The following is a 21,905-nucleotide window of genomic DNA, read 5'->3' as shown; positions in this document are numbered from 1 at the left end:
AAAAGCTGTCATATGTGGACCTATTGTATATAATGTATATATCCCATGCACCGTTTTCTTCCTTTGGCATATGGAAGAATGTGCTTCTTCTTTGACTATTTGAGCTGATGTAACAAGTCAATTTCTCCACTGTGAGATCGATCGATCGATCGATCAATCAATCAATCAATCAATCAATCAATCAATCAATCAATCAATCAATCAATCAATCAATCAATCAATCAATCAATCAATCAATCATTTAACAGGGTGAGGGGTTTAAGGAAACATACCGACTCAATTTGGCATAGTTATATCTTTCTTTTTCAAACTTTTCCTTAATGTTTGAACTAAACTTCACCCAGACACCATGAAAAATTAGAGGGACATTGGTTATGCAATACGTTTACATTTCTAAGTATGTTATTTAATCAGATTATTTTGGACTGTCTTATGTTGTCTGTGAGGATATGCCCAACTGGCTGGTGTGAGGACAACAAATGAAAGTGTGATTCATGCTGAAATCATCTCGGTTAAAAAGACTTGCCTAAACTAGTGAAACTAAACTAGGCTACTGCGTATATGCAGAAAAAGACATGAACAAGGTTTAGAAGCATAATCAATGAAATGATGCAATGATATCAAAGTATGGCATGGATTTTATGTTTAAGAACCCACATTTAACTTAAAGAATTTGGAATGAGGTCCACAGCTTTCAAACTAATTTAGAGCAATTGAAATGTGTTCAAACCAGATCACGATAGATATCATACAGACAAATAAACCATTACTTGGAAACATAATATTTTATTAAAGGATTTGCATAAATCAGAAATCAGTAATTTAGGGTTAAGGCCACCTAGTTCCCAGTGACGGCTGGTGGAGTTTTTTCCAGGGGGGCTGTAACTTCAAAATAGACCTATACCAAAAAGGGTATCACACCAGTATATTTACATAAATTCCAGCAACAAAAAACAACACTATCAAATTTTCTGAAAAGTGTCTCATGGAGAAGTACTTCCCGATGAGCTCTGTGCTTTGCTGGACGAGGGTGCAGTAGTGCCTATAGGCCAGGGGGCTTTTACTCTTTTTATTTCCTGGTCCTCAAGAAGACCAGGGATCTTGGTCTGGCTCTAGACCACAGAGGACTGAACACCTACCTGATGGACATGCCATTTTGCATGCTGTTGACCTCAAGGGTCTTGCAGGCAATCTCCCTGGGTGAATGGTTTACGTCCATGGACCTGAAGGACGCATATATTCATGTCACCATTGGACAGGTTCACCTGTGGCTTCTCCGTTTTGCGTTCCAGAGACAAAATTTTCAGTTCAGGGTCCTTCCCTTTGGGCTCTCCCTATCTCCCTGGATGCTCACCAGGGTTGTGGCAGCAGACCTTGTAGGCAAAGGGAATTCGGGTCCTGCCCTATTTGGATGATTGGCTTATTTATGCCCAAGGTCAGGCGGTTTGGGTCACTCATTTAGGCCCCGTCCACACGAAGTCAAAACGAACACGAAACGCTGATATTTTCCAAAACGTTTGCCGTAAAAACGGAGACGTAAAATAAATGTGAGCGTCCACACGAATGCATGAAAACGCTGCAAAATGTATGCCAGGCCTGTAAGTGGCGCTGTGGTGCCAAAGCAAAAATAAGCGACGAAATGTTGGGCATGCGCACTAATATTTATACATGGTTGCCCTGCGGGTCCATTTTCGTGGTTAAGTCAAATTCAGGTGCTGAACTATGTCGTCGATATTGCTCTGTTCTTCCTGGAGATATTCCAGAAGAAGAAGATTCTGTTGTAAGCCCGACAGCAGGGTGAGTAGCATTAGCAGCAACGGCGCCATTGTTGTTGTGATACTGTGTCGCGCATGCGTGTTTAGAGGTGACGCTATGACGCATGCGTGTAAAAAAAAAAAAAGCGGTTAGAGCGTAAAGATGGAAACGCGAAAACGGCGTTTCGAAATCTTCCCACTCTGAAGGCTGTATAAAAAAAAGATCGTTTACAGACCCCCGAAACGCCGGCTTCGTGTGGATGAGAGGCTGGTTTGGTGAAAAATTTGTGCGTTTAGGCCAGGGTTCGTCTTTGTGTGGACGGGGCCTTAGTGTTCTCCCACATGCATAAACTGAGTTTGAAGGTGAACTTAGAGAAGAGCAGCTTCATCTCCTCCCATGTGACGTGTTTAGTAGGTGTCCTCCTGAACTGTCTCCATGAGCGCCCAGCCTTCCCTGCAGTGGGTGGCAAGTTTTTGGCAATTATGCCCAGGTTCCGACGTAGCACATCGTTTTCTTTTCTTCTTCAGCTTGCCATTGCACCTCCCTCTCCACGTTGACCTCCTCTCACAAACGTAAGGTCTAATTCTTCATCTCGGCCAGCTCTATGCCGGCCATGTGTGATGTGTTCAAGCTACTCTATTGATGTGCCTTTGGGAGTGTTTTGAAGAGGACTGAAGCTCCTATGGTTGTTGCAACATTTTAGAGAGCACAGCATTTTGCTTCAGCAATGTTTAGTGTTAATATCAGTAAAGACAACGGTCCCCGAAGTCCAATATTTAATATCATGTGTTATAGTATGAATGTCTTCCTTATCTGTCCTCCAGGGCAGCCATGTGTTTAGTACAATCCCTATCTAAAGTAATTGAACATTCTTTCCTCATTCACATGAGAAAAAATCTTCCCAAAGACATGATGCTGCCTTTGCTATGCTCAATGATGTGTTCAAGGTGATGTACAATTATTTTTTCTCACAAACAGTTGTGCATAACAGTCCAAATTTTTTATTTTTTTTTTGGTCACCCTCCTGCTGTGTTCTCTACATGGCTTGCAACAAACTGTAAACAGAACTTCTAATTGGATTTCTTGAATTATTGGAATTCCTCCCTGCACTTTTCCATAATGGCCTCCTGTTGCTCCAGTGGTATCCTGGGCCACCTGGCTTTTTCTCTAATCAGTGCTATTGTAGGCTGGTTTATTTTGACATCCATGGCTTGGTAGGCTTTCATGAATCAAAACACAAAACTTGTCAATAGATACAGAATGCTGAATGGGCTGAATTAATATTGCAATGTTTTTATGACACACTTTCATCACCCAAAGATAGTATTAGAACCTTCCGCTTGTTCCTTAAAACTGCATAAACACAGAACAAAAAAAAAACATTTAAAAACAACATTGACACACTTTCATCTATTGCTTAAAAAAACAATCAGATTGATATTGCTTGCCTTCTTCTATATTGGATATATTGCACTTTTCTTCATGATTTTTCTACCTGAATTGATTTGTGATCAAGTGCAGCTTTGGTTTGTTGAAACACTTCTGTTGAACAAACCGATATTTTAGGAGTGTTACAAAACCCCTTGATATCAAATGATCAAAACAAGTCATTTTCAAAAAGCTATTTATTTTTGACTTTAGCTGTGCAGGATAACACTGTGTATAAACAGAAATAATACTTTAATTAAGGGTTCAAAATATGCGGTAGATTGCTTTTTCTACATTCAGCTTGCAGAGAATGATTCTGTTTTTTTTTATCATTTTGCTTTGGAAGTGTGTGCACGTTGTAAGAGGCTTCTGTTTTAGGAAAAATTAAAGCAAGAACTGCTCTGCAGCACCATCCCTCTGCTCATCCTGTCTCTGCTGGTTTACTGCCAGGTGCAGATCTGCAGGTTTGCCAAGCCAAAGGCCCGACCTGCTGTTCCAAGAAGATGGAGGAGCGGTATCAGGTGGCCGCACGCAGCAACATGGAGTCAGGTCTGCAGGTTGTCAGCGCTCATCTCAAACGTCTCATTATCCAGAATGCTGCAATATTCCAAGGTAAGCAGATCACATACTGATCCTAACTGCCTAGAAGCATTGCATAAATTCAAATCAATGCAGCCATCCCTTTTTTTTTTACACGAGCCGCTTATTCTCTGGGGAGTCACATATTATCAAAGTAGAAGCACATGCAGAGGTTAGACATTCAGCTGCTGTTTAACTATATGTTAGAATGGCAGACACGTGTGGTTTGAGTGACTTTAGATGTAGTTCTGTCGGCCCTGGTCGTGTTTCTCCTGAAAGTGACAGCCTCCTGGGATTTGGCAGGTTGCAGTCAGAGAGTGCAGTGTTTTTCACTCAGACAGCAGAGCTAGTCAGCAGCAGCCCTGGAAGCGTGGATCAGAGTGGCCACCAGATATCAGTATGTGCGGTTAAAGCTACCAGATGCATGCAGAATGACAACATCCTGATGTGAAACAACGTGGCGTGTGAGAGATGCTGACGTTCAAGCTGTGCAAGCTGAGAGTCACACTTAAGGTAAAGGAGGATTTCTGTTAGAGGGATGAAAGAGCATTGAATGACAAATGCAGGAAAAATGATATGGAGTCAGAACACATTGTGACACCAATATCGTCAGAATGTACTTAAAAATACAGCAGCATTTATACATACATAACAGTTCAGAAGAATCGAGATTTAGTTCATAACGATGTTTCGTATAAGGTTTGATCCTTAAAATAAACTAAATCTTTACTTAAGTCATCAGGAAATAAAGACTGTTTTTCCATTTCTGAAATGAATTTGGTTTCACAATGCTCCAAACTAAGTGGACAGTAAAGAACTGCCCGGAGATTGGAAAGACTAAAGCAGTGAAAGCAGACAAAGTCAATGCCTGGATGGATAGACTATTCAACTTGAGAAAGGTCAATAATTATTTTTAGAAATATTAAAAGGTCAAAAAAATCAAATTTCGAAATATTGACGTAGCAGCTGTAGAGCTAGACACTAATTCAATATCAGTGTATGTATTGGGACATCATTTTTATTCCATTATGGTGATATGACATTTAAACACTATTCAGGTATTCCAATTTATGTTATAGTCTATGGCAGGAGTGGGAAATTCCAGTCCTGCAACTTTTAGACGTGTCCCTGTTCGAACACACCTGAATCAAGTAATTAAATTAAGATGACTCTGCAGAAATGGACGGCATACTGATGAGGTAATTCAGTTATCTGATTCAGGTGTGTTGGAGTAAGGAAAAATGTAAACTGGACTGGAGTTGCACAAACTTGGTTTATGTTTACAGTGAAGGTCAGGTAGCTGCTGATTTAAGCCAGGCAACATCTCTGTTACATTAGTGATGATGGACATCACAGACACGGAGCCTGTGGCTGCAGCTGGAGGCAAGCTTCAGCAACAAAATGAGTGCCTATGATAAAGTGTTTGCCCCTGTTTTTGATAACACGTATCTGCTTGCACAGGACCGTCTCTAGGTTCTTTGGTGTCCAAGGCGATATTGCCCCATTGCATCTGGACATGACTCAAAAGTAAATTTAATTGGCAAAAGGTCAGAGATACTGTATTAATCGCAAGGGTTTTTGAGAGGAAGGATAAACTGCTGCAAGACAGCCTGATATAAAATCATTGCTCTTGCTGTTAACTCGTTAGTATACAATTTTCTTCAATCTTTACAGTCTATATACCTCTGTTTTGGTCCTGTTTTTCTGTCCAGAGTTCTGTCTTATGTTCTTGAAAAGAACACAGGAAAGTGTGAATTAGGGGAGAACGGGAGCACACAGCATAAATATGGGTCAATTGGAACAGAAGTGTACTCGTGACGTCACCACACGCTCGGCTCGTCTGGAGCTGCGTTTCACCTCCTGTTATTAATAGTCTCTAGAAAATAATAAATTCTTATGTTTTTTTCATTTAGTGGGGAAATAATAGTTAACACAGGCAGATAAACACAATTTAAATGAACTTTTTGCCAAATCAAACAAAAAAACGCCATCAGAGCATTGCAGTTAGCCCTGGCTCCTGTGGTTAGCCTCAGAGGTCCGCTGGTTGCCGCGGTCCTCTCAACATTGGAACTTTTTTAGAATTACACACTAAATCATTAAACGGGAGCTTAAACATATAACGTTCTCTCCTCAAACAGTCCTAAAACGCATTTTTGTAGAACATCAGCAACAAAAAAATGAACTTCTAACTTAATACTCTGAGCTCTATTAGCACTCCATTTGGAGCTGCTTCTGCCGCAGTGCATGCTGGGACAGCCGATAGTCTGGAGAATGGTCAAGTCTGCTCTGATGCATGCTGGGCAAGGAGGACGGACAGAGAACAACATCTGGGGATTTTGTCCGCTCTGTCTTGTGTTCTTGTGAATTGGAATACTAGGGCTGAGGCTGATGATGTTTTACAAGCACATTAGCAATTTTATTTAGTCAGGTGTAGATGTCATCTCTCTGCCTCCAGCTAATCTCCGACCACAGAAATACGCTACAAGTAATCACAACTAGTTAATTGAGGGTAGATCTCCTATGCTCAATGAACTATTTGCTACTAAGAAGCAATATGGTTGCCCCAAATGTTTGTTTGACAGAACGTATAAAAACAGACTATCAACTTAGTGCCATCAACTGTAATGTTCCTCTCTGCAGCTACCTGGGATGGCTCCAAATACATCAACGTTCCGAGTGGTTACAGAAAATGCAGTAAACACATTTAACCTTTAATATCAGCTTAGTGCAATTTTTTAAAGATTATTTTTTAGTTTTGCTTTTATTTTATCATTTTTTGGAAAGTATGCAGACAGGAAAATGGGTTACTAGAAAGGGGAAAGACTTTCAGCAAAGGGTCAGAAGGGCCAGGACTTGAATCTCTACCTCCATGCCACAACAGCACCCCAGCTTAGTACAGTTTTTATTATGCACAAGTTTACAAAAAGCATGAAATATTTGTTTTTAAATCATGTTAGCTCTATACCACTTTTCATTTCACCATTAAATAAGACTGTGGCCATTTTGGACAAAACATGATGAGACATTTTTGTAGTTCTGATATTTGGATAACCTGTTGTCCCAGCTGTACCTGAATGCAGCATGCTCAGTCATTTAGAAAATATTTTCTCGTTGGAGATTTTGATTACCCTCTGATCTGGTTAATGTAGGATGTGCAGAGTTTGGGCTGATTGGATGTGATTTGGATCCATTTGGATGTCAGCTGACTTATCTCTCCAGTGCCACAGATGTTTGAATTAAGCTTGACATAGTTTCAGGTGTGTCATTTGCATATGGGCACAGCGAGGTACGTTATATTGCTGTGGAAAAATTATTATTATTTTTTTTTGGTTCACCTTTTTTCCTTGTGTGTCGCTGGATCCAAAACATTAATATTTGCAAATAGCAATATTATTGATGACTGGGAGTCGTTTTTGATAGGGTTGGTGTCACTGCAGAACGTAGCATTGTCTGCTTACTTCCTCTTAGCTTTAGTGTTTATTTTTCAGGGGGGAAAAGTAAACGCATTACTAAAAAATAATTTTCTTCTGCATTTCTTAGATAAACACAATAAACTCAATTATCTGAAGTTATTTCTAACAAACCAAAGACTTTTCTACTATACACAAACACAAGAATAATTTAATATGGTGACACACTGGTCCAAAATGAAAGCGAACAGCAATGTTTATTAGATTACTATTTTGATTTCTTTAGCAAACACCCATGTGACATTTTTTTGAACTCGTCTCCGAGAAAAATAAACTAAATAGTTGTCTGGAAACATTATCTCCTATACGCATTTGAAGAACTGCAGACAAACATCAAACCACAAAACTGGATACATTAGAGAGATAGAATAAAGTCTCACATCAAGTGCAGATAATGATCTGCTAATGTTGGGTTAGACATTCATAATGACGTTACTTCCTTTCTTCCAGGGATGATAATTGTTTTTATGTATTTCCTATTCAGGGATTTATACAGCAATATCAGATAAATATCTCTGGGTGATTGACAAAACAAAGGAAACTGGTTCAGAAAGAAAACATTTCTTTTGCATTTTAAGTTTAAATTTCAAAATTCAAGGAACATTTTCACACTATTTGATTATTCTAGCAATACCACACACATACAGTATTAGAGATGTCCCGATCCAGGTTTTTGCACTTCCGATCTGATACCGATATTGTTTTTGAACTTCCGATCCGATACCGATACTGGCCGATACCAGCCTATCCGAGCATGTATTTAAGTTTAAGGTAAAGTATTTAGCCTTAGTTGTAAGACTCATGTTGAAAAGGGTTTTAGTACTCTTGATAACATCTAGCCAGCTGAATTAGGTGAGATTGAATAAAACACAATGATTGGTAACAACAAACTTACCTGTTTATTAAGAGATAAACACAAACTGGACAAAATTATGAATAGCAATCTGAAATTGCACAGTGAACAGTAAAACCGTAAACAGTTAAAGGTGCAAGTATTACTGTAAGTTTTAATAAAAATGCAAAACCGGGGAACACTGGCGCAAAATAGTGGAATGGATCGTTTCAATCGGCGAAACTGGAAAATACGGACCGGATAAAAAAAAAAAAAACTGGATCGGCAGTCTGGATCGGCATTTTACATGCTTTGCCGATACACATTTTTTTGCCAATATCGGCGTCCCGATCCGATACGTGGATCGGATCGGGACAAGCCTATACAGTATATATGTACATATATATATATATTTATATATACACATATATAAAAGTTATATGTACACATGTAATTTCTATAACTTTAGAAAGTATCGTATGAGATTTTTTTTGATGTAAAATACTAATTTTAATCTTTATTATATGTAATCTTTCCTCTTGAGCAAAAACTTTAGATATAATTTTAAACTTACAGCTTGGTGAAAAGCAGAAATGATCCTGTTTGCTTTGATGCAGTCTGACTTCAACTCACCGCCCCACCATGGACAGTTCTCCCTGCTGCTCTCTGGCTAGAGGCTTTGCAGCATTCGATGCAGAAACAGCAGGTTCTGTAACAGCTTTTCCCCCGTTGCCATAAGACTGTTGAACTTTTGAAACTCTAATCAAGTCACAAACTGAGACTCTGCATCACACTAATAACATTATACTTGCACTACACAATAGAATAGACAATAGAAAATCCCTTTATTGTCCCACAATGGGAAAATTCTGTTGTTTACAGCAGTAAAAAGATTATAGAAAAAATGGTCACACAAATATGGACCTTAGAAAAATGTATAAGAATAACATAATAGCGAAGAGTTAAAAGATAAACAATAAAATACTGTACTGTGAGGTGTTTTAACAATATAAAAAACTGCCCCTGGAGAATAAATAACTAATATACTGCTATGGACATTTTTACAGTAATGGATATTTGATTTTAAAGTGGTTTTAGAGTCTTAAAGCTGCTGTGATAAGGCTCCCTGGTGCATGGTGAATCTTCAAAATAGAACTCAACTCCGTATTTTTACTGCATTTTGCACCATATCTATTTATTTATTTGCACTGCTCTGAACCTTCCACATCACTGCCATTTGCACCATGTCTCTCCTATACTATATAAATGGAAATGATCATTTTCATTTCTAAGCTGCTGCTCATTCACTGTTGGAAAACTTTATGTATTCAATTTTGTTTTGTATACACTCTGTGTATACATAATTATAATAAAGGCTTGTCTAAGTCTAAGTCTAAACCTTTTCTTAGATGGAGACTTTGAGGGTATTTTAGTTTGGATTGTTAAAATCAGCTAATATTACACATTCTGGGTTAGTTAACAAACTATGTTTCTTTATCATGATGTTTTTCTTTACCCATCTTATTTCACATACTTTTAATTTGGCTTCTCTGCATACACTGCATGTTTCATCTTACGATGTCTTTCCAACTACACAAAAACAACAAAAAAAGAAGATTGTAGAATAAATTCAACAAACTGTCCTAGCTAAAGCTCCAGCATTGCAGGACGACAATTTACAGCACATATTCCTGCAGTTACATTAGCAACCGGCGCTATCAGATTTCACTATTGCATTCAGTGTTGAGCTTTTGATGCCACTTGACACAGACCCTTTTAATCTGCCAAAGCTGCGCTGTTTATTGTCTCGGGGGTTTCCTCTTGAAGTGGGATGTGCTCACTTGCAGGGCCAACTTTTTCGACCGTGCCCACTTGTGGGTTGTGAAAAGCAACGCTATCCTGACACGGCAATTAAAACTTGAGATTTAATAGGGACCGTGGGGTTTGCTTGACTTGGTTGTTACGCCCTAACTATGTTAGAGACTGCTGCTGTGGTTTGGCCTTACTTTCCAAGAAGGGGTTCAATACTAATTGCTTTAGCATAGCGCTTGAGAGAACTCCCCAAACAGCCTCTGGACTGAAATCCTTTTAACATCCTGGTCCTATCTGCTTCTCTCTGCCTCATTTTCATCCTCTCTTTTCTTCTCTATCTCTCTCTCTGTGACCCTGTCCTGTCTTTACCAACCTGCTCATCTTTTCTCTCCCCTCCTGCCTGTCTCTTCCTCTTGCGTTCGCGGTGCTATTGGGAATTGAATGCATGCCTTGTTTGTAATCGTCTCTGCTGCTATCTGTCTCTTTTCTTCATCGCCGACTGCTGCCAGAGATCAAAGGCCTTCCCCCCTGTTCTTTCTTTTCTCCTATCTCCGTATGCTCTCACTATCCCCGCATCATCCTCTCTCCCACCGACTGCACCTGCTCCTCTTTCCCCAGCTTTACAACACACCAGAGAGTTTCGCCCCTTTGAAATCAACGTCTCCAAACATCAGTAAAGTAATGCCTGTCTTTAATGCATTTAGATAATTTGCAGCCTTAACTTTAGGCTTCTTCATGATCGATACATAGAAATACTGTAGGTATTATGTTAGGAATTTATAATGACATGTGGACCCCTGTGGACATCTTAAGTGCCATCTGACCATCTAATTGACCTGAGGTGATCTCTTAGTATCAGGGAAATACAAAATAATGGATGAACATCATCATTATCTGACATGACAGATGAAAAGGTTTTTTTTTTATTCACATTAGTGAGATCATGAAACCATTTTCCTAAAGTCACATTGCTTTACCTGTAAACTGTTGTTTGATCATATCTTTTTAGGAGTCTATCTTGACTATTTTGCGTAAACAACTTTCAAGATTCATTAACTTTTAATAATTTGTCAGGCTAATTCATTCAGCATGAATTCTATAAAGTTTTAATGCTATTGATTCCATATTTTCTATCCCTACTATGGTTTTGTATATAAAACTGCTTTATTCTTACAAATCCCCAAAACTTTGTGACGAAATTTTCAAAAATGGCCAAGTAACTTGACTAAATCCTTTACGTGGAGACCTAATGAACTTCCCTAAGAAAAAAGTTGACAAACGTTTTTTAAAAGTGGTGCTATTTTATACTTTTTAATTCATAGAATTAGATTTTAAGAGTTAATTGGTGAGGTCTATGTTGCCTGGAGGTTATGTCCCTGTAACATTAGTGTTTTAGCTATCACTATTGATCCCCTTATATCAATTTTGATGATCCATCTTCCATGGAAAGTTATATATATTGATCCAACCAAGAACCCTCTCTGGATCTGATCAAGCGGCCATTTAAAACCCGGCAGGATATCCATCTGCTGCAGCCAGCAGGTCGTTTCTGCCTGTCATGCAGTTGTCGTGTCAAGCCGTGGCTCCACCTGAGAGATGCTCCTGTCTAGCTGCCCTTCTACATCTGCTGCCCATTAGGTCAGCTCATACACTGGATAATCTTTATTTCAAAGCTATTAAAATTATTCATTAAAATGCCACAAAGTTGTTATTTAAACTCTTCATTAGTTATGTTCAGATGGGTTTTCTGATGTTAAAAGTTGCTTTCATTAAAAGACAAACTCTAAACAAAACTGCAGTTTATTTTGTTCCGCTAATTTTTTAATCCTTCCACACAAAACCAAATTGCCATCAGGAAATAAGATTTCTAAAATTTCTAATCTAAATAAAACACTCGTATTGCACATGCAATGAGATGGCATGTATTGTGTGATTATTTTGCCTGGTTAGAAGATCAGCTTTGTGCATGCTATCCAGTTTGCAGATGTTATATCTACAGAAACTTTTAAAGATCCGACATCCATGACTAGATTATTGAAAATTAATGTATGTTTTTCTTAAAACATGTATAAACATCCCCATTGGAGGTGTAAGTCAACACATGATCGATATAAATGGCTTCATTTTAACTAGTGTTGCTCCGATGCCATTTTTTGGCCCCGATACCTGGCTGTGCAGAATTGGCTGATACCATCTGTTTGAAATTGATGTGTGTGTATATATGAAGAACTGCATACTATTTGGATGTAAAATCATTGCCATCATGGCTTTGTCAAGCTGCACTGCAAAAACGATCCAGAAACAAGTAATAATGTCTTAAATTAAGTGTATTTACCCTTAAGTTGAGTAAGGTAAATAAGATTATTTGCTAATGGGATGAGTATTTTTACTCTTAGAATAAGATAATTAGATAAAATGCACTTGAAATAAAACAATGTAATATTTTTTCTTATTATAAATGTTAATTGTCTTGTTCTGTTGGCAAAGTGTCTCAATTACCACCTCAGTTCAAGAGAAAATGCACTTATTTTAGGAAATAAATGAGTTATTTAGATCTACATTTTTTGCAGTGTACTGCCTTCCTTTGGGAAGCAGGAAAAAGACTAATACAAATTGAATCCAGTAGAACTTTTTATTGCCTAACTGGAATGGGTGACAATAGTTGGCCTTTAAAATGGTATCGGTGCCCTATTTGTTGGTATTTGCCGACACCGATACCACCATTTTAGTGCTGGATCGGGGCCCCTGGTATCGGTGCAACACTAATTTCAACCTGAAAAAGACTAGTACTAGAGATAAATCCATCCCTCCATCTTTGAAAGCTACTGTTCATCCATTTAAAAGTCTCTTCACTGATGCAGAGAAAAAAAGTCACAGATTAATATTTGTAAATGTGTTATATTTCCTGTGTCATTTTACCCTGAATCCATCCCTGTGTGCATCCCTAGTGAAATCATTCAATAAAGCAGAAGTTGATCCAAAACTGTTTTCTGGCATTTTGGATGATTGACAGCTCTAATTGTTGTTGTTTGCTCTTCAGGGTTTTCCTGTTGCCACTGTAGCTCTCAGCACCGACCCCGAGACACTAGATTAAAAATTTGATTATCCTCCTTTTGTTTAAAGAGATTATTTTTGTTTTGCTTTAAAAATAATTCATTAGAGTTATTTTTGTGTGAGGGCTGACTGGCAGTGCAGGCAGTTTTGTAGCTCGTATTTTTTATGTGAAATGACACATCAGAAAAGGAGCTTTTGGCTGACTGCAGTGCTGATGGAGGAAGCCGGGCCACACAGCTGCCTGTTTGGTTTCATGCCACAGACCGATCCAAAGAGCAAAATCTAATTAATAAAACGGAGAGGACAGGATTGGCCTGATTGGGAGGGGGAGGTTGATGTGTTTGTGAATGTGTGTAAAGATATCAGAGAGTCTGTGTGATATCTGCTAAAGAAAAGTGGGCCAGCCAGCCTGGTGATCCTGGAATGAGTCTATGTGGAAAAAGAGGGCTGGCACAGCGGGGTGTTCGAAAACAGGTCTGAATTGGACTACTTTTAGGCAACATGAGGGCAATCTGCTTGACTTAGCGCTATGAGCTTGGTAGGGGGGGACTTTCTCCACTTTGCTTTGGACCCAGAGGGCTGACGCTCTGCAAGTGATCTGCTGTTTGGAAGACGCTCGCTGCTCAGGAGAAGTCAGAGCACATCATAATTCAAAAAGTTCACCCCTCAGATCTGTGTATAAATCGTGCTTTGTGTCCTTGAGATGCTAATACCTCATTTCTATGGGGCCAACATATTAGCATCTCATTAGCAGTCTCCAAAAAAGCTCGATCGACTTCTGCTGCTTCTTCTCGTTGGGTTTTAATTACTCTGAGTGTATCAGGAATTAGCATGGCAGACCTCCCCGTGGCCAGGGTGAAGGCGGTCGTTGACCTTGTGAAGAGATTGCCCTCGTTTGTCTCCAGCAATGCTGAATGGACATTTGCAGTGGCAGCGGCCCAAATGAGACGTGACAGGAGACGGATGACACGAATCCAGGCGGGCAAGAAGCTGGCTTCCCACCCAGCAGCCAATAATCAGAATCGGACCTCGGTGGCCTCTACATCCACTCCCCGCCTCCCGCTCGTTAGCCATCCGTTCGATCCTAAGTGCTGCAGGCGTCCGGCCTGAGCAGGCTCTCTGCTGTTCTTCCCATCATCCGCCCGCCAATAATCATCCCCCTGCAATGCTCTCTCTGCGGAGTCGTTTTGTCTTCTGGAGAAGTTTCCCTGAGTAATCCAATAACAGTGAAGACTGGAGGGATGTATGCCTGCTGTGAGATGTCTGAAGTTGTTTACTTTCTGCCCCAGGCTAATCTAATAACTCTGGGAGAGGCAGTTTGCCTATGTCCAATGGGCTCCTTTGAGCGTCGTTTACCAGACGCGATGGGGTATACCAGCCATTACCACATCTTCTCCGATCCACTTGTAATTTCCTTTTAACCTAATTGCTGTGTTTTATCATTATGCGTAACTTATTAGTTTTCCTGTAATGGGATTTTCGAGACTTTTTGAGCTCTCTGCTGTGCTGGCAAACTGTTGTTCAGATTGATACTTAATAAAGCAGCATAACTCTGACTTCTGAGGTTTCACTTGGAGCCACAAAAGGATAGATGTTGTTGCTACTGAGTGAGCCTGACAGAACATTTTAAGTGTTTTGGAGCCTGAGGAGGAAATATCTCTCAGCAGCTCTTCAGAGTCACGCTCAAGCACCAAAGAAAACCTTTAATACTAAAAAAACCAAAACATTCAGGTAGACATAATCCATTGGTTCCGCTTCTTATCTTTTACTCTCATTATCCAGTTTTCTGTTTGGGGAAATAGTCTCATATCACCAGAGGCAGATACAAAGTAGCTTGGGTGCAGTTTACTGCTGAATTATGAGAAAATGTGTGTTTCGCTGCAGCGTATCATGTTTTCCCCATGTCTGTCAGGGAGATGCCTACTAACTTTTTTTTCTCTGTTGGATGAATCTGAGAAAATGTATTGAAAAAAATGAACTGGATGAAATTATATTATACTAAAAAGATGGGTGTCACTCAGCGATAGATCAAAAACAACCTTAAAGGAGCTTGTTTATCTTCCAAAATGAGCGATTAGAGCCAGGTCTTTAAATGTTGGTTATTATTTAATTTCTGACCTGATTTGAGGTCGATTTCAAAAATGTTCTTCTTTATTTGAGATAAACAAATCTTAACATTGTGGTAAAGTGTCCTTGAGAACAACCGATACAGGTTTTTTAAAGGCCAGTCAGTCTAACCGATCCCTGACATGTACTGCTGATAATTTTGGGCCAATTCTTGGAGCAAATATAGCTTTTTCTTTCTTGATTTTTATTATATAAATGACACATGGCTCAATTTAAACAAAAAAAGAAACAAAAGGAAACACCTATTAACATATCAAACAAAACAATAACAGTTTTTGTTACTTGGAGGGGAGTGGTAATGTAAACACTCCACAGGATCAAATGAATCAGACAAGGCATGCACTTATCAGCAGATACTAATACAAAAAAAACAAAAACAACTGATGTATCGGCCTATCTTGAATGCCTAAACCAAAGGCTTTGTAAGAGTTTGAATTGTTCATATGCACATTTTTCTTGAATATAAGGATACAAAAACAACATTTAAATAAGATTTTCTCAGTTATTTTGTGTGAATTTGATTTGAGATATTAGTCTGCATCCAAAAAAGTTCCGTGACATAGTGTGAAAGCTCTAAATACAAATACGTCGTCCCCTTTTCTTTTAAGGGCTTCCAGCACAACATTGCACAAATTGCCAAGGCAGTGCGTTTCAGTCTAGTGAGCTTCATATTCCTGTTGTACTCGTTTGGCTTCGGGATTGACGACTCCGAGTTGCACCATTTCACTGCCGAGCTGAGTCCGACGTGGTTTTTAGACGTACAATGTGAGCAGGTTGCATCAAAAAAAAATAATAAATCACACAGTGCATGCCCGGCTTAATGAAGCTCACTGATAGCTGCTTCTAACAGTTTTCTGGTTTTCGCCCTCCCTATGTCAATCTACCCTTCCTTCTGATTTCTTACACATGCCAAAGCAAACTACAAGGAGGTATCCTGTATTTTCTGTGTTTTTTTCATGTTTATTCATTATTCTATCTTTTTCTCTGTCTCTGTTGTTTTCAATTAATCCGCTGTTCTTTTCTCACCTGTCCATCCATTGCAAAAGTTTTTTTCTTTAATTTAAATTTTTTCCCAAAACTACTTCTAATAAAGTTTCATACACTTTTATCAAGCGGAACTTTATGGCAACAGCCATAATGGTCCACTTGTGAAAGCAAATCTGTTGGGCTATTATCCAGCAGCGGGGCATCAATTCTCATAGAGCTTTTTCAAACACCTTTTTTGGTTTATTGTATTTTTTTTTTATCTCACTGATGTTGTAAACACTCGCCTTTAAGTATTATTCATTAACAACAGAGGCCCCATCAAAGACTGTAGGTACCTCAGCATGGTAGCACTTACCTAATGTGGCTCTATTGATCTAATAAAGATCAGATAATATAAGAACATGACTAAAACAATAAAAGTTGTGGATTAACAAGAGATCTTGTGACGAAACAGTAGAAAGGAACTGTATGTCGTGGAGATCATGATCTCCTTCTTCCCTCTCTGCCTACTTGAACTTGATCTTTTCCTCAATGTCAAGCAGCTTCGGTATCCACTGAGAGGTTTTCAGCATGGATCCAGTGTGATGTTTCGGTAGTAAGTGACTCCGGCCAGGCAAGCTTCCTGTTTTTCCCTGGGAATAGCACATGTTTGTATCGCTGCTGTAATGCCACCTGTCAGCTATTGCAGAGTCACAAGTTAAAACTTCAAGAACACAAAAAAAAAACACAAAAAAGCACAACCTCACAAACACAACAAACTACCTGAGCTGTGGATTTAATCTGAACGGTTCTGACTGCAGAGTGCTTCTGCTCCTTAAAAGGGATTTATATTTGTGATAATACTTTAAGGAATGGGCTCTGTTTCTTTTTTTAACTAATTGGAAAAAGGAACAGAAGCTCCACCTTCACTGAAAGTGCAGCTGTGCAAATTAATACTTGGTAGAAAAAATTAATACTTGGTAAAAAAAATGGCAGTATTCTTATTTTGGACTATTGCATCTTAAGTACAGCTTCCAAATGTGAAATTAAAAAAAAGGAAAAGAAGAAATAGGAGTGGAGCTGACAAAAACAAATAAGCAAACAACAAAGCTAACCTAAAACTGAAAAAGGCTCTACATTGGCAGATTCTAAGTTAAAGACCATATCTCAAAAAACCCTAAAATAAAAAAAAAAGGAAAAACAGAAAAGGATTCAGTAATGAGTAGTTCTGACATTCTTGTTAAGCCCCTCACCTCGGCATGCTCAATGCTAATAATTCAAGGAGGCTTGAGGGAATTTTCCTCCAAATGGTGAAGATGGCTGCATGGGAACATGCACTGACTGGAACCGATAACCATTTTTGTAGCCTTCCATTGCCATCCAACCAAAAATGGTCTTAACTTGATTTAGATCTGAGAAACCTGCAGGCAGGTCCAAAAGAGTAATGTGCGTTTTCTTTGGAAGAATCCCCTTGTCAGAAGGACATTTTTACCTGCAGCGTTGTCTTGTTGTAAATCCCATTAGTTACCACACAGAGGTTGGCCAACGTCATAAGGGACGTGCTTTGATGCCTCTGAGAAACCTGAAGCTCCATTGTTGCATCTCTATACTGGTATGATAAGGAGATCCCATCTCTGCTGGGATCTCCTTATCATACCAGTATAGGAGAATATAACTTGTTTTTCCAGCTTTCATTGTTGCATGTTTGGTGCAAATTATAAACCCTATATAAATGCACTGCAACTGTTATCATGGACAAACTGAGTTTGACTCACAGATTGTCCCGTGTCTCGACAGACAATCAATGGGATCCTTAAGATTTAGGCTTGTGATATTTTTTTTTGGCTCTACTATTTGACTTATTTGTTACAAAGTGCAAAAGAGAAAACTTTTTTGACTTTGCCGCTGGTAGGTTGTGACAGCTTGGGTTACCTGATGGAAAATCTAAATTCTTGGGCATCCATTGGCTGTCATCTTGTTTTCCAAGTTTTAAGATGTTTCGCTTCCCATCCAGGACGCTTAATTCAAAATGTCTTGATTAGTGTTGAGTTCCAGGGTTTTACAGAGTAGCCCAACAAAAGCCTTGTAATGGCTTAGAAAACATGCACATTGAAACTGGAAGAACACCTCCACCCCTGGTTTTCCAGGAAAGCTTCCTGGATTTGAAGCGAAACGTCTTCAAACTTGGAAACCAAGTCCAGTGGATTGTTTTTTAACTTTTAGTTTTTTGGGTTGTTTACAATAAATTAATTCCTCAACTTACAAATGCAAACTCCTCTTTTTGCATTTGAAAGCTCTACTTAGAACCTTCTTAAGATCCATCCAATATTGTTAAATGTGAATACTTGCCATGTGTTAACTGGCCCTAAACTTCCAATCACACCAAACCATTTTTTCAGACTGTAAAATAAAATGTTTTTAATATATTTTTTAAGTTTTCCCTATTTTGGTTTTATTTTACCCATAGGGGGTGATAAAAAATTAACTTAGCAAGTCAATTAATGTATTCTACATTGTCTGGTGAAACCTTTGGTTATGAATGTCATGTTCTCTTGAACATGGCTGTGCAGTTCGTGATAAAAACCTCAGAGATTAAGCATTACTTTGAGTATTTGTCTGCACCCAGTGTTTAAATCTTGGTTAAAATAATCCCCAGAGCAGTTGCCAGGGCTGATTTACCTGCATTTAACTGAATGAGGGCCTCAGACGAGACGAGGAAGCTGTGTAAAAGGATCACACTTCATCTTTTGAAAGCCTTCCTTTTAAATTCTCCCAGATAAAGTTTATTTTTTATTCCTGCATGCTCTCATTTTCCATTGTTTAGCTTTCCAAACTGCCCGTCTTATCTCCAGCAGCTTTGTCTGGGTTGCCAGGCGCTGCTGCTCTGCAGGACGTCTCAGCAGCTCGCTCCCAACAGGGCTGGCATCCTGTTAAAGTGCTCCCGTTGTCTCGTCTGCCTCGCAGTACACCTTTCTAATCATGCCTCCGTCTTTTGATTCCACCACATTTAAGTCCCCCAAAAAGTGACGGCTGTCTCTTTGCTGATACCATGTCAGCGAGTGAGCGCCCCATGGGTTGGATATTTGCATATTATTTCAGCTGTGACTGTGGGAGTCTTCAATGGGAGCATTATCACTACAGAAAGAAATGAGCCAACACTTTCAGACGGATGTGTTTTTTTTTTTTTAATGGGCTGTTCGTGTTATTCGTTTCCAATTTTTTTTAAGCAAAGACTCATTTCATGAGATCCAGAGTAAGTAAATTCTGTTTATTGTAGCTATAAAAAGATGTGAAATGCAGTGTTTTGCTAATAATATTTGAAAAAAAATATTGAGAATCAACTTCAAAAGATGGGAATGCATTTTTCTGCTTTTTCTCAGTCCATGTATTTAGTGTTCTTGAATGTTACAAATCAATATCTCAGCAAATTAAGAATTCTTTTGATGGATAAAAAGATTTATCAAGCAACTGCATCCACTCATGCAAAGGTAATCATACAATTTTTCTTCCTTTGGCCTTCGTTTTGTATTACAGTATTTTCCGGACTATAGAGAACACCTCACTATAAGCTGCAGCCACTAACTTTTCTGAGAAAAAACAAAAAAAAAACAAACGGAAACGTACATATATAAGCTGCACTGGGCAATAAGCCACTGATATCTACTGAACTGTCTCCACACCAACCCTGTAGGGGGAGCTCCACATATAGCCCCTGGAGTAGGGAAGAAGAAGAATACTAGATCCGGTTAGCTTGTTGGCTCACAGCAGAAGGAGCTGTCACTACCCGATCCGTCCCAGAAGCACGATCCGTTCTGCACATGCGCCATCAGCTGATTTTTGCATGCGCATCTAGATATACGTATATCCTCGACTTTATTTTGTTAAAAATACCTAAATGACATTTTCCCTCCCAAAAAATTGTAAACGTACTAAAGTATAATGTGTTAAAGGTTGATAATGTATTTCTTGAAAAATACATTTTCTGTTTTATCACTCGTCTCTTCGCTGATCTGCATCCGAAATGGGATCCTACGCTACTTCTGGTGGCTAACTTTTTCAGCTTTGGATTTTGAATTTTATGGGTTTTTTTTCGTTTTACCTTATGCTATATAGTGCGTAATCTAAATAAAGAAACAACTAAAATAATAATAAACATTCTAATTACAATAGGCCTTCGCAGCGCTTTGCTGCTCGGGCCTTATTCAGATAAACATGGTTTAATCCTAATTTGCCGGACTGCTCTGAGCATGTCTTATGATGAAGTCAGAGAAGCAGTTTAACGAAGAAAATGTAAAAAGCATAAACATTGTCTGACAAAAGCCATAAAACATTTTTTTAAACAAATATGTACCGTATTTTCACGACCATAAGGCGCACCGTACTAAAAGGCGCACCGTCAGTAATGTGTCCCATTTCTGTATTTAACACACACATAAGGCGCACCGGACTATAGGGCGCGTTTTTTATATACCGGTACATGTCCTCTACTACCTTTAAATAGCTCTACTGCGTATTTAAAAATACAGCGGGGGCAAAACTGAGTATGACTGTGCTTTATTCATGTATTTATTACAAAGTATTAATCAAACCTGGCAGCTGGCCGTGAGACAGACACATCGCAGATGACAGAGCGCTGTGATCACTCCTAAATTGACTTAAAATCCTGAAACCTGCCGACGGAATATGTTCGCTTTTATTACCGGTATCCTGGTGCCTGCAGTTTAAATTATTTAGATGAAAAACACCTGCCAGCCACCGCGGTGAACCTGGAGGCTGCCCAGCCTAGAGGCTGCTGATGAAAGGATTTCTCCTGTCGGTGCACCGCTGGTATGTGGGGGTCTGAGCGCCTCCGACAGAAATAGATAATCTGGATGAACTGACTGCAATTATTAAGTTTTCAGGTGGACTTTCTCACTTAAAAACATATTAAAACTACTTTATTCCCACTGGTCACAGCAAATATAGCTGCAAGATTTAGATTATTTAGATGAAAAAACACCTGCCAGCCGCCGCGGTGAAGAGGAGGAGACCCGGCCCAGAGGCTGCTGTTGAATTAAGTTTTCAGGTAGAAAAATAGAGCGGGAGCAAAACTGAGTATGATTGTGCTTTATTCAAGTATTTATTACAAAGTATTAATCAAACCCATCAAAGTCATCATCCTCTGTTTCTGAATTAAGCAGCTGCGCTAAATCAGACATGCCAATTTCCCCTTCTTCGCTGTCAGAGTCACTTTCCGTGCAGCGCGGCTCCTCAGAAATAATGCCGGCTTTTGCGAAAGCTTGAACAACAGAGCCAGCAGACACGTTAGTCCAAGCATCAACAATCCATCCGCAAACGGTGGCGTAACTTGCCCGGCGCTGCCTTCCACTTATCCTGAAACTGTGGTCTCTGTCGGTCATCCATCGCTCCCACGCCGCTTGCAGCCTTACTTTGAACGGCCAGTTCACACCGATGTCGAGCGGTTGAAGTTCCTTTGTCAGACCTCCCGGGATAACGGCGAGCACAGCACATTTGATTCACCTTTTTTTTCACATCGGCTGTGAGATGGGCACGCAGTCACAGATTAACAGCGATGGTGATGCGTGGAAAAAAAACACCTGGTCTCCTCACATACACCTCCCTCAGCCACGCTTTCATCATCTCCTCATCCATCCAGCCCTTTTCATTTGTGTTAATATCATATGTCATCAGAGCGCTGTGTCTGTCTCGCTGTCAGCTCCCAGATCAGCTTCTCTGATTGGTTGATGCGGCGCGTCCAGCAGCAAAACTTCAATTTTTCCATCTCGAGCAGCAGCAGCGCGTTGGCGGTGCGTCAGATGCTTAAACGCTCCCGACGCGCTGCGCCTGCTGCTCAAAATGCGCTGCGGGACCTTTTGCTGCGC

At 39.5% G+C, this 21,905-nt stretch overlaps 1 protein-coding gene across 1 annotated transcript in view; it reads left to right on the top strand.

Annotated features, from left to right (window-relative positions):
* LOC119788066 (glypican-3-like) overlaps positions 1 to 21,905 on the top strand; it is a 157,221-nt gene that overhangs the window by 18,955 nt on the left and 116,361 nt on the right. The window contains exon 2 of the mRNA XM_038292200.1: positions 3,634 to 3,795. Within this exon, the coding sequence (XP_038148128.1) occupies positions 3,634 to 3,795 (162 nt within the window). The remainder of the gene's footprint in view (positions 1 to 3,633; positions 3,796 to 21,905) is intronic.

Source organism: Cyprinodon tularosa, unplaced genomic scaffold (genome assembly GCF_016077235.1).
Source record: "Cyprinodon tularosa strain WSP-4 unplaced genomic scaffold, ASM1607723v1 ctg31, whole genome shotgun sequence".
NCBI classification, from domain to species: Eukaryota; Metazoa; Chordata; class Actinopteri; order Cyprinodontiformes; family Cyprinodontidae; genus Cyprinodon; species Cyprinodon tularosa.
This window is presented reverse-complemented; position numbering and strand designations above follow the sequence as displayed.